Consider the following 13,719-nt stretch of genomic DNA (forward strand, 5'->3'; position numbering starts at 1 on the left):
GCAGTATGTATTATAACTACTCATTATGCAGAAGGCCCATTCCAGAATCTAGATTAATTGATAAATGCATAAATGCATTTATTTGTACTTGTAACAGGGTATTTCTAAACTGTGGTATTACTACTACTTAAATAGAAGTTCTGAGTACTTTTTCCACCACTAAATATTTCCTTGTAAAATGTGTTAACGTGTCATTAAAGTTCATGACCACAAGGTTATCACAGTTCAGTAAACTAGGTCGTTCGTGACTCAACGGACAGGTAACAGACAGTTTGGGTAGTTATGAAGATCTTTTACACTTCGTTAGAAGCGATTTAGATTGTATATCTACCGCAAACGACAAGTATTCATACAAAGTTGCGCCTAGATTCATGTACAGGTACGTTTTCCAGGTGTACGTTTTCAGGTACGCCTGACGTCATGCCAGGTTTCTCCTGCCCTGTCCCAGGATGTTCCAACGTCTCCCAATGACGCTTCACAAGGAAGTCCCGCCTTCCAACGTTGCTGATTGGATAGAAAGTACCGAAACCGCGCACACTTCGATGCCATTGGCTCCGCTGTTTGTCAATCAAAGCGCGAGCAGTTTGCGGTTAGGCGTCAGGTGAAACTCGCTCTGTTAAGGGACGGGAGGACGGATAAAACTTACAGTGAACTTTCTGGAAAGTTTAAAAAAAATACTATTTATTAACCTTTTTTAAGGAAACGTTTAAAACCGGAAACCAACACGTTACAAGATGAAGAGCCTCAAGTATCGATTGAAAAAGCACGAAGTTACCATCACTGTAAGTTGAATGCTGTTTTTCTTCTATCCTGTATTGACTAACGTACGTTTTAGCTAACATCCCCGTCTCTTACAGTTGTATTGGATACGTGCTGCTCAGCGGGTGCTTTATGCTAGGCGTTGTGTTTTAACACCGAGGGGGTGTTTATTGTGTATGGTCTCCGGTCCTCAACAACCACGGTGTTAAACGCGGTCGTGTTCCCAACGTCTGCTGCGTGTTGTTGGAAGTTGAAGCACCTGCACCGCTAGGCGAATGGTGGATGTGGCCTAACGCAGTTTTATTACACAGCTTCAATTTTGTTTTTTTTGTTTTGGTCTAAAAAAAAGAGCTGGCCATAATCAACTGTTGTTGTTGTTCGCAAAACGTGGCAGGAAAGAAATCTGTTCAAACCAGAGCACTGAAGTGCCTCTTCCACTGGTTGTTATCGCCGGGAGAAACGCACGCAAACGCTGCGGTGCTTCCCAACAACCTCATGGCCCCCTGGAAGCTGCGGTTTCTTCAAATTGGGAACTTTTCTTGAATGCAGCAGCTCACCAACAAATGGGAGATGCTTGTGAGGTTTTCTGTAGGATGAAGTCTCATTCCAAACGCATCCAGTTACCAGTGTATTAGGGTATACACTTTGCTAAAGTAATGCAGGCTAATGTAAAAGTGGTGGAAGAAGTACTCAAAGATTTTACTCAAGTAGACTAGTAAGACCACATTGTAGACATCCCCCCAAAAGTCTGGCATTCTAAAGTCTACTTAAGTAAAAGTGTACACAAAGCATATGATTCATATGGTCATATGGTCCTTTAGGTATATTCATATGATATGAATATACCTAAAGGACCATATTATGCACAATGGCACATTCATTAATAGATGAATGTCATTTTAATGTTGCAGCTGATATGTAGTTTACCATCATATATGACAAAGAAAAGTAGCTCTGAAGCTGAAACCAAATCATGGATTGCATTAGTCTCTTCTGAATTAATAAAATAATAAAACGGTTATCAAAATAATTCCATTCGATTAATCAACTGTGTATATGCTATCAGGATAGATGCATTAATGCTCCAATCCACAATTATTTATTGTCATTGTGCAACACAGGAATGCACAACGAAATGCAGTTTCTTGCAGTATATTTTTTTTTAATTGGCAACAGATGGGATGTAAACGAAAAAAACAATTCTCTCTGGGTAGATAACATGGCCAGCCACATAACATTAAGTAAAAAGGGAGAACTGTCCATCTACATTGTGTTAGAGCGCCAAGCATCATTGATGTAAACTCAGAGTCCACCTCCTCTTGCCCTACCATACTCCTGTGCTCTGTCCTGCGGTCCGCCCATCAAGTGCTGCTTGATCTGGGATGCCTCGATGGACCCAGGTCTCTGTAAAGATGTGACCTCCCATTGCTGAGTTAACCTGAATCTTATTTCATCCATCTAATTATCCTGTGACCGAGCATCAGACAGCCAGGAGCAGGCTGGGTAATGGAGTAGTGTTAGATCCTAGCTAGGTTAGCTTCCATCTCGGCTCTCTTGGTCCGGCAGGTCTGGCTGGGTGATCAGCCGTGGGCGTTGATCGCCTCAAGGGCTGCTGCTCTTCATCCACCACCTACACTTTTCCGTTGTTGATGAGAGTATTCTGTCATATGCAACTAACTGCTCCAGTACACAAGAAATAAACAAATCAAGTTTGAAAAAAGTAGCGAAATTCATGGGAGCTGCTATCCACAGCATATGTATGTTGCCATAGCAAGTGGCATGGCAAAGACCGGAGGTCCCTCCAGGAATGTGACTGTGATGTTGTTGTGTAGGTCTGCATGTGTTACAGACAAGAGTACTGAATGAATACCATGGCATAATTACTGCTAGAATATCCATCAGCTTTATACTTTTCAGTTAGGGTAACCACACCAGAAGCAATATATAAATTAATCACAAACCTACCACAGCCTAGTTTGCTTTATAAGACAGCCATTACAACTTTGCACAGTTCAACAGGCTGTGGGTGTTTGGCACTACACTCTGTGTTCAGCTCCCAGAAATTACCATAAGAAAGGCACAAAGCCAGAGGAGCTGTGTGTGGTAAACTATCTGGCCCTTTTGAAAAGGAGAGAAAAAAGCCCTTCAGCAATGAAATGGTTTTGTATCCTCTTGTCTTTCTCCTTCTGTCAGAGGCAGCCATTTAAAAATCAAGCCTGTTTTTTGCCCTGAAGCATTTTCTGCCCCATTTTGTTTTAAAACTACCACGGGGAAAAGCTTGAGGTAAGCTGTGTTGAGGATACAGACATGGCATTTACAGGTATTATGTGACTGATGATTTCATAGCTTTTCTATTGCATTCCTCTGTGCAGGCAGATATACCAAAATATTAAATATGGTAGAACCCACACAGACATCACTATAGGTTTAATCTAATTTTAAATGTATTTAAAGACATACTGTCTCTCAGTTCTAATGTGTGTGCTGCTAAAGGTAAAGTTATCATTAGTTGCATATCGGATCATCACCACCTGTTACATCTTGATGTGGATAAAACACATAAATCATATCGGTCAACAATAGGTGTTTTTACACAGAGATTCCACTGTAATCATGGAAAGGAGAGTCCGCCTCTATACGTTTGACGATAATGACGGAGCGGAAAAAAGGAGAGATACTCCTGCAACGAAAAGGCAGTGTAAAAGGGGCTAAGGAAATAAATTGACAGCATGACACTGTAAATGTTGTAGATGCATGCTTCCATTATTTGTACACAACGCCTGGGAGATGAACTCACTCACCTCTTCCTGGTGGGGTGACTAATAATTAAGAAAAATACATCTGTGTTTTCAGAGTGGGAGAGGCGAGGGGGGAATTCAAAGGAAACTTGCCTTTTACTATTTGAACAATCCTGCCTATTCCATCAGTCAGGTTTGCATATCAAATATTGGCAGGCACTTATTTCAGCAAAAAAATAGGAACTAAACCATTTCAGGTAGTTGGAAAACAAACTCAGGATACAAAAGATATTCCCTTATGACCAGCTGTAGATTAAAGGCAGGCCGAGGTCCATAGTTGTGGCTCAGGTTTGCAGGCAAGTCTCCAGTTTCTGTTATTCCCTTCTGTAGAACACTTCTTTTTGTTAAAGCTTTATTAATTATGAGGCTTTGACAAGCATAATCGTGTAACATATAATTGCCGTACACTCTCTTTGGATATAACAGGTTAGCCTAGCCAAGGATAATTGAAGAGGGATGAGTCAAAGTCAATACATATCAGCTCCAGAAATATGGAGTGTGACACAACATAAACTAAATAGTAGACTGTTCAATGTTCTTCAGCTACTATATCTAAGTGTTTCCATAGTTTCCTATCTTGTTCTTTTAATATAACTTTTATTTTCAAAATCACAAAAAAAAAAAATCAGAATTGCATCCTTCTAGTCTGTGATTGGCTGGTTGTTTTGTGGTTCATTTATATGTACGCTGTGCCAACTCAAGCAAGCTTTGAGACGTCGAGAGAGCAGAGACGCTGTGAGCGAGCGCAGAGCAGAGATTGAACGAGGGTGTACACAGAGTTGAGCGTGCACAGGACACATTTTTTTTCTGTTCAAAATATAAACACATTCAGAAAAGTCTTCCCTTATAACGCCGTAGCTAAGCCCCCAGTTTCACGAGGGGGACTTGAATGCTGAGCTGAAATCAATATACGGCATTCTAATGTAGGTGTTGTTATTTTCAAGATGTGTGAAGGCTTAGTGGAGAGAGAAAGCATCCTCTGTGGATCTGTTGGCTCTGTGTGCACACTGGTGAGGGTCCAGGCTGGCTGGGATGTAGTTTTTGATGTGCTGAGAACCAGTTTCTCAAAGCACTTCATCAGAATGGGGCGAGTGTCACAGGATTATTTTGACTGCACACTGCAGACTTTTTAGGTGCAGGGATTATGGTGGCTGTCTTGATCAGGTAGAAACGCTCTTCTGTAACAGTGATATGTTGAAAATGTTGTTGGCCAAAACCATTTTGGTACGTGTTTTTTTCCCCCCGGTTTACCTTGGCGTCATTTCAAGAAAATCTGCATCCAAACGAATCCATTGTAAACGACTCAGCACGCCGTAGTACCTATACCAGGCCTATATGTGGCGCTGTTTCTGTTACAAAAATACACCAAAAATGGAGAAGAGAAGACGGAGCATGCACATGAAGCTTGCGCTCAAACATAGACAGTAGAAGAAGAAACCAAAACCTTTTTAGCTTAGCGTGAAGGCCGCCATTGTTGTTGTTATGAGACGTCGCAGGGATAAGAAGTCAAAGACTAGAGGGTCGACGGGCGGGGCGATGACATCATCGTATGCATATTTGCTGTACACGCAACACAAAACGCAAGGGCGGCTTTTTTTACTTTTTCACCATGGGACCTGGTTTTAAAAAAAGTGCTTTTACAGGCACCAAAAACTCTGGATCCGCATGGACGGTCGCCCCAAAGACTTCTGACTTCTGCGCTTACACACAAAAAACGTTTCCGTGTGGACATGGCCTTGAAGTGGTAGATATGGGAGTTGTTGATGATAGGATAGAGGAACCAAATGGTGTCCGGCTGTATTGTTACAAAGGAGGGTGTGGACGGGGCTGGGAGAAGGGAGTATGTTGGCTCCAAGCCTTTGCAGTGATCACTATCACTTTTAGTTGTCTCTCTCTTATACTGATGCAATATAAAGTTGCTGAAATATTCCTAAAATGAGCTCAACACAAATTTATTCTGACATGCTCTCAGTTTTTGAATGCAGAGTTTCGTAGAATAATGACATTCATATCATGTGGTGGAAAGTTGACTTTAACAATCAATTTTAGAGATACTGCCGAAATGTTTGTATATATCAAAAACTGGTTGTGTGTTTGATTTCAATTTTATAAAAACTGTGAATTTATTAAGAAACATGTTTAGAGTTTATAGCCTCTGTGCTTGCATGACAGAGCTTTATTTGATCTATACACGTGTGTATCTCTGTTAAAATGTTTTTTAACTGCTTCTGGATGTTAATCTTTTCATTATGAGAACTTGATTTTGACGTGGTTGATTTTAGAAATGTTGCCACACAGACGGACAGACAGACACACACATACATATATAAGCAGGCATACTGAGAAACAGGAGCACAAAGACTACTTACACTACCTGGTGCAGTCATCTAATCAACCCTGACAAAGACTTTCAGTTGGAAAGTGTATTTTTATATGGTCTGCTTTGTAGCTATATTTGAAGCATTGTTAATACACTGACATTGTATTGGAAAAAAAGTGCTTACAATATTCTAATTTCAAGCAGCATGCTATTATATCTCTCATCATAGTTATAATAAGTGGTGGGAATTGTAAGTCACCTCATGATTCAGTTACGAGTTTCTCTATTTTGGATTTAAATATGAATATTAAATTAAATATCTTACAAATCTTTCAAACCAATTCCTATTTGTATGGTACAGTTGATGTGCTACATTACTTATATAAAATGTGGAAAGATTGCCCCCCAAAAAAAGACATTTTTTTTAATAAAAAAAGAGAAAACAAATTATAATAAATGTATATACTTTTTCAGAACCAGCATTTGTCAGCCAGTAACTTATCTGCTAACAAAAAATATATTTTTTCATTTGGCTAATTTATTGATTGTTTTTGCCCACTAAAATGTGAAGAAGAACGGCGTTTCCAGGGGAACTAGAATCAAAAAGTCAAATTAGAGTAGGTAAAATCAACATTTTGTGTGAGTGCTTCACCATTATGTAAACAAATCATTTTTTTCCATCTCCCACCTCCGTGCTAACACATGCTGAGGCTTTTAAAATGTGTGAACCACTGCCGCTCTTTAGAGAGTACTGTAATGTTTTACTGCTGTTTTTTAAACCCCAGGAGTATACACTCAAACGTTAATACAATGGTCATATGCATGAAATTTGACCTCTGCTTTTAACCCTTCGTAAGTCTTAAGGAGCATTGGGCTGCCATGGAGGTCGGGGAGCAAGTTGGGGTTCAGCCCAATTCACTTTGAATTGTGGACAGTAGGAGCCTGGGATGGAGCCATCATACACGGCTCCTGTATTCCTATGTATCCCGTAGGACGGCAGTAATAGGGCCATTTGACCATGCCTGTCACTTAGCCATTGACAAGAAGAAGAATCTGTATAGAAATACGAGTTTGTTGATTCATAATAATAAACGTAATAACCTGGTGTGCCTCCTGAACCTCTAAAGAATCTTTCAAAAGCCGTTGAGCAGCATTTAATGTGCTTAACGTTATCAAGTAGAATCCTCCTTCGGCAATGTTAGGCTCCCACATGGTAAGAGCACCCTTGGAGATGAGATTTGAGAGAAAGTCTCTTTTCCCCCCTCATTTTCAAAGTATGCGTATTGCTTGCTGAATGTTTAATTTCAGTTCATCCTCGGTCAGACTACAAGGCTTTTTAAATCTTCCTCTGACAAGTGCCTGTCAGACTAAATTGCTGCTCTGCTTTGCTGCCCTGTCAGGGACATGTTCAAGCTATAAAATGGAGCAAAGACTGCTGTCACACATTAATGCAAGGAATCACACTGAACTGAACTGTAATGAAATTGCTGTTTTGTCTCTTACTTTATGGCACAGAAGCTAAAGATTTAATTTCTGAAATGGCATTATCCTGAATAATTCATACAGCCATGTTGTCAAATGCCATTTTATTAGATGCACATAAGCCAGTTTATTCCAATTTAAATAAGGTGAACTCTATGCTCTATACTCTATCTGTGCTGTCATATAGGTTTATTAATTGCATTGGCTGAAATGGCAGTCAGAGCGAGTGAACCAAACACAAATACTGACATGCAAAGGGGCTGAGATGGAAAATGATGTCTTGGTATGAATAAGACTAATGGTCTATAGCTCCACTTGCTCTAAGAGGCTGCAAAAAAATGTCAATATAAAGAAAACGTGAATTGTGAATGTGCCCACTGAATCTTGTTTTAGCCTTGAGTGAAGTGAATATCAGGTTGTTTTCGTTATATTGCCCACAATAACTCTGTTTCTTTCCTGTACTCTGTGATTCAAGCATCTCTGAATAATAATCATGCTGGGTGATTACAGGGAGCCTATACAGCCTACACCTTAGTATAAATAGAGCTTCAATATCATGGCAATCTGTCTGTTAGTCAATTTTGATTGTAAAGAATTTGGCCAGATGGTGGCTCTCTGGAGAATTCTGGAGGTCAGAAAACCATTAGGGGTCCAGTGTTTCCCCTAGAATTTTTTTCAGGCCCGGTGGTACCCACCGAAAAAACCCTAAACAGACGAGACGTGTCGGATGGTGTATTGGTGCAGTTGGATTAAGTCAGGTGGCACAGCAGTCTGCAATTCTGCAATTATTATATTTGCATTCAACATTTTTGTTCAACCAGAGTGTATTCAAGATCACAAGGAGAGAGTTACTTATTAAGGTGCTGGTTGATGGAAATGATCAGGGTCCAGAAAAATATGGCTGGAAAATGATGAGCATCACATTAATAGCTACAGATACTGTAAAACACTACAACGACATATGAGTGCATATATTGTCTTATTTTATCAAGTAAAATATAAGTTATAGGTTTACTCAACAGCAGTTAACTCAAAGTTCCACATCTTATCAAAAACAATCCTCCCCCCCCCCGGGGAGGGGGGGCAAACGGGCTTTGGCCGGTTGTACATACGTCATCACGTCCTAATACTACACACACATGGCGTGATGTTGTTTTTAAGGAGCGCCGTCTCTGCTTATATTTCTGGACAACACTCGACCTGCATCAGCGCATGTGCGCACGAGCGGATCTGTGCGAGCAGACAGCGCGAGCGCAGCGGGTTTTGGACGGAGACACACAGCGGCATTTTTATTATGTAAAAATAAATAATAATGTAATGTAATAAAATAAATATTATGGACCCTATGGTCCGGTTCCGCTCACACCACGAGTCTGAAGAGTGCAACAGCTTATCAAAATACAGTGTCAACGTTCCGTGTTTTCAAAGTAGAAAGCGACATCGTGGTGGTTTAACGAGGCGGAACGGCATCAGAACAACATCAAGCGCGTAAAGTAGGCTACACGAAGAAGAACGTAGCGGGAGCGCGCGGCGAGGATTGTTGCGGCCGCGCGTCTTGCGGAGCAAGTCTGCTGTGCTGCGCGGAGGCGCTCCTAATGTAAATGATTATTGATTTATGAATGAATTGATAGGTGGCTTATTTTTGGTATATTGATTTTTTTTTTGGCCTGGCGGCAGGTCTCCTTGGCCTGGCGGGCCGCCAGGCCTGTACAATGGTAGGGGAAACACTGGGGTCCATGAATACCTATATCAAATTTCATGGCAGTCTGTAGTAGATATATTGCATGCAACGCAGGACCAACTGAAATCTCCATTCTTTCATTTTGTATTTTTCTGAAACACCACCAGTTCTTTCCTCAGTGCTCTGCATGTTTTCTCACACAGCCATTTTGCTTACAGTATATTCACTGTAGGAAGCAATCTCTCAGACTGGATCAGCAGAAGTTTGTTTTAGGCTGGACGTTGTGTTGGCTGCGGAGTAGGTGGTAGCGTGACGGTCTGTGTTTTTAGGATTAAAGTCTGGCTCCACGGGGGCAACCATGAGGTCATCTCCGCAGTGTTACCCGTCTGTGTTCCCATGCAGAGGGCTTACTCTGTGAAAGAACGTAAAGTGTGTGTGTGTGTGTGTGTGCTGGCAATGTGCATGTAATTTTTTTGGTATGTTTGTTTGTCATGTGGGATTTTTAGGGGGAATATGTTGTTGATGGACTGTGCATGTGTTATATGAACTGTGTTGCATTAGTGATGGGGAGATTACCAATGTTGGAGGGGGGTTGTCATGTGGGAGGGGGCTGAGCTTATTGACTGACTTTGGGTGGGCTGCGGCTAACTTCAGCACACACACACACACACACACACACACACACACACACACACACACACACACACACACACACACACACACACATATGTAGACAGGCATACTGAGCAACAGGAGCACAAAGATTCTGCTGATAAGGGACAACCTGCTGTGAAATGGCTCAGAAGTGCAATTGTATGTTTCTGTCTCTCTGCAGAATATACAAGTGCTTTAACAGAAACATGAAGTCCAAAAACATTTTCAAACTTTTTGCAAAAATCAAAATGGATCTCTGGTGGAGCCAATTAGTGTCTTTTGTTGACGACACCCATGGCTTCTACTGTTGAGCGAGTCTTACTGAGAAACACAACGTGCAGCAGGGTTGACTGTGATGTTGCTCATTAGAAAGGATGATAAGACTGCTGAAGGTCAAAATACAGTATATTGAAGGCATTTTGAGATGTGGAAGGATAATTTTAAAGGAAGACCTTCTTGCTGAGAGCTTGGACAAAGGAAAGACTAGGTGGAGCAAACGACTTGTCGACTGGGGCAAGTCACTACCTGCTGTGGATCTAACTGATTGTTATCTTACACCATGGTAGTCGAGGATTGTTTTCAGAAATTTAATCCAGCAGCTCAAATTTCATTTTCTACCCTGAAAAATATTTTTTTTAGTTGTATGACATAATTGTATTTCATTGCAGTGTTGCATAACCTGTTCACTAAATTGAATTCTTACCACATTGAACATTGTAGTTAGTGCATGTCTTTGAGAGTCCATTGTTTTAACACATTCCATAAGACTATGGAGAAATAATTTTTAGTATAGACATGTATTATGAAGGCTATTCCATTTGACCAACCCCCCCAGTCACATTCCTAGCCCTTCCTGTGTGTGTGAGTGAGAGATGACATGCAAGTGCTGGCCAAATAAGCATCATCACCACTATTTGTGCCCAAGTACCAGCATGCCCAAAGAGCTACTCGTATAACCAAATATGGCCACAAAGGAATTCTGCAGTGTTTTAGCTAATGTTGCCTCATCTTTTTTTTTTTAGATGAGATAAAAAACAGCCTTCATTCTTCACAGTACCCTCTTAGCCACATTACATTAAAGTACCACTGTCACATGTATAAACACGGGTGGTAGACACACTGTGTCTCTTTCTCCTTAGTGTGCATTCTCTTACTGTCTCTCGTGGTACTGAACATGAATGGTGTTTCTTTTTATAATATAGTAACTCTAAGAAAATCACCACCATATTGATTTACTGTAGTGTTTATACATGAGTGCCCTAAATTGTTCCTGACTAGCTGATTGGAAATCATTTCCTCTCTCTCTCCGTCTGCCCTGTTGCCTTCTTTTATCTCCATGTCATCAGACCAGCTGCAATAATATCAGCCACACCAGCAGCCAACCCTGCTTGTTTTTAATTCTCTTGCTACGAGACAGTGTTGTTTCAATAATGGCTATTGAAATGTGTCAGCTAAGTGACTGACATTTTACAGGAAACTAGTATCTCACCCTCATCCAAAACAGGTCCAGAACCGGTGCCTTCAAAATTTTGTTTGCCCGTAATTGTTTTGTAAATAATTCACCATCTTACTTTAGCGTGTTAGCATGTGAACAGGGTGATGGGAATGTTTTTAGTTTTGACGTTTGCTCGTGAACAGAAATATTGAACACATTTTGACCTTTTAGGTAGTATTACAGCAGTCAGTGGATCACACAAATTGGTTGAATAAATCCTTCGGGTGCTATGAATGTCTCTACCAAATTTCATGGCAAACATTCACTAATTGTAAAGGCTTTTTTAAATAAAGGAAACAAAAATGTCAACCTTATTGTGGTTGAAGAAAGACAAACTGGTGGACTCACCAACACCCCTAGAGACACTGCAAGCATGGTGAAAAATGTAATGATGAATTCTAATTTAGGTGGACATGTGAGCGTCTTAGATTAAATGGCATCTTTTGGGAATTTGTGTCCGCGTCATTGTAACTCACATTTCCACTACAAAGAGCAATAGATCACAGGCTTCCATCATTCAAATAGAAAATTCTTAATGTCCTGAAATTGGAATGCAATTGAAGTGCACTTTCCAACCATGGTAAGTGTTCCCTTGGAGTCCCCTTTTGAAGGTTTCATTTCATTTCAGATAAAACCATTTTTTTTCTACAATAGGGTTGTTCTTTATATATTAATATACAGTATATGGCAAGGGGTAGGACATTGAAAGTGTTAGTTAGAATTTACTGTATGTTTAGAAATGTAATGTTATTATTCTTCTGTGGTTTTCTTATTGTTGTCATGTGCCATGTTTGAAATTAATCGAATCTAATTATTTTTAGAAGCTCAATACTACTCCTTCAATCAGCTTTAAAGTAAAAAAAAAACAACAACAAAAAACACTTTAGTGGTACAGTATAATCCCTCCTAATCCGTTGGGGATAAAGGCTGTAGAGATATAAAGGCATTACCTTAAGATGGGTTTTGTCCAGATTCAATAACAGCCTTTTCAGATATCAACAAGAGATCATGAAGTAGTTTGACATATCCTTAATGAATGCCACCATTGTCTTCCTAGAACTGTCTTTCAGAAACTATATTATGGCCTTCCATCTTTACTGGAGAATTGGCGGGGGCAAAGTTCACTGGGTTTGGACTACTGGAAAGTTGATCTCCTGCCCTGGCAACGGGTGTCGGAAGTGGAAGAAAATAGCAAGGAAAGGCTTTGCCCTCAGGGTCACAGGTCATCTAAAATAGTGTGACCCTGCAGCTGAACCATACACCATAGTCTCCATATTGGCTCTCTGTCCAACACAAGTCAAGTGAAAGTAACGTAAGAGGGTCACCAAAAAACTCCCTGTAATCCATTTTTTCATGTTTTCAGCAGGCTGAATGATGTTGATTTAAATGGTTCATACAGAGAGTACTTTCTGGTGCAATCAGTGTCCTCTATATTAGTTCACATTCTGTTTTTACTTTGAGATTTGTTTTTCTGTTGCTCCGGCAAGCATGTACACAGCACGCAAATCTGCAGAAAGGATTAACCATCCTGACCCTTTGATTTTGTTTTATTCTTGAATTTAAAGTCAAGTTAAAATAATTTAAGTTAAATTTGCACTTAACTTGCAGAATAATTTATGAATAGGGTTGGGCCAGTGTAATACTTTTCAAACCAGTTGGATATTTAGCTTAACACATGAATTGGACAAGTATAATGAATTGTACCACTAGGTGTCTCAGCAGCCACTCCCTGGTGAACCATAATAATACTGAGCCCATGAATGAGAGTGTAGCGACTCCAGTCCACTTTTTGGCTCACCTCCTTTCCTTGCTTTCAAATCCAAACTGTTCTCACATTGGCACAGTTGTTCTTTGAGACTAACTGTCCCTCTTGTGGTGTCACCCCAATAAAACCTTTCTAGTAAACAAACACAGTATGCACCATGGACATTTTTCACCCTCCCTTTGCGCCTTGTTGTCAGCCTTGGCACTAAATTGTGCATGGATGGCCTGTCAAACTACACTTGTAGCTCCTTATATCTCCAAATATAATATTATGTTAATCACGTTTTCATATTTCTTATTACTAATGCAATACAAGTTGGATCCAGCACTGTGATGTCGTTGGGGCAGATTGCTAATGTAGGTTACTTTTTAATTTGTCAGTATGTGTCATAATGTCAAATACCGGTTCAGCTGGTTTGCATAAAATCTAACCTGGAAACTGAAAACTGGAAATCAACCCAACTCTATTTCTATAATAAATTATACAGACCCTACTGATGGCATATAGTAGTGTTTTACTACTGAAGTGTTGACAATGCAGAGAGACCTTTTATTTACAGAAAGAATGCTGACCATTGGTCACCCTTTCCTCTGTGTCCAGGATATAAATAGACATTAGTGAAATGGACCTGTCATTTTTCTGTGCCACCACCAGAGGGCATGCCTGTCTGTCTGTCTGTCTGTCCGTCCGTCTGTCTGTCTGTCTGTCTGTCTGTCTGTCTGTCCGTCTGTCCGTCTGTCTGTCTGTCTGTCTGTCTGTCTGTCG

General features: G+C 40.4%; 1 protein-coding gene across 1 annotated transcript in view; it reads left to right on the top strand.

Moving 5' to 3' along the window:
• Positions 1 to 606: 606 nt before the first annotated feature.
• Positions 607 to 13,719, top strand: part of uacab (uveal autoantigen with coiled-coil domains and ankyrin repeats b) — a 41,874-nt gene continuing 28,761 nt past the window's right edge. Inside the window, exon 1 of the mRNA XM_084016820.1 lies at positions 607 to 782. Coding sequence (XP_083872946.1) covers positions 735 to 782 — 48 coding nt within the window. The 5' untranslated portion in view covers positions 607 to 734. The remainder of the gene's footprint in view (positions 783 to 13,719) is intronic.

Source organism: Eutrigla gurnardus (genome assembly GCF_963514095.1).
Source record: "Eutrigla gurnardus genome assembly, chromosome: 1".
Classification (NCBI taxonomy): domain Eukaryota; kingdom Metazoa; phylum Chordata; class Actinopteri; order Perciformes; family Triglidae; genus Eutrigla; species Eutrigla gurnardus.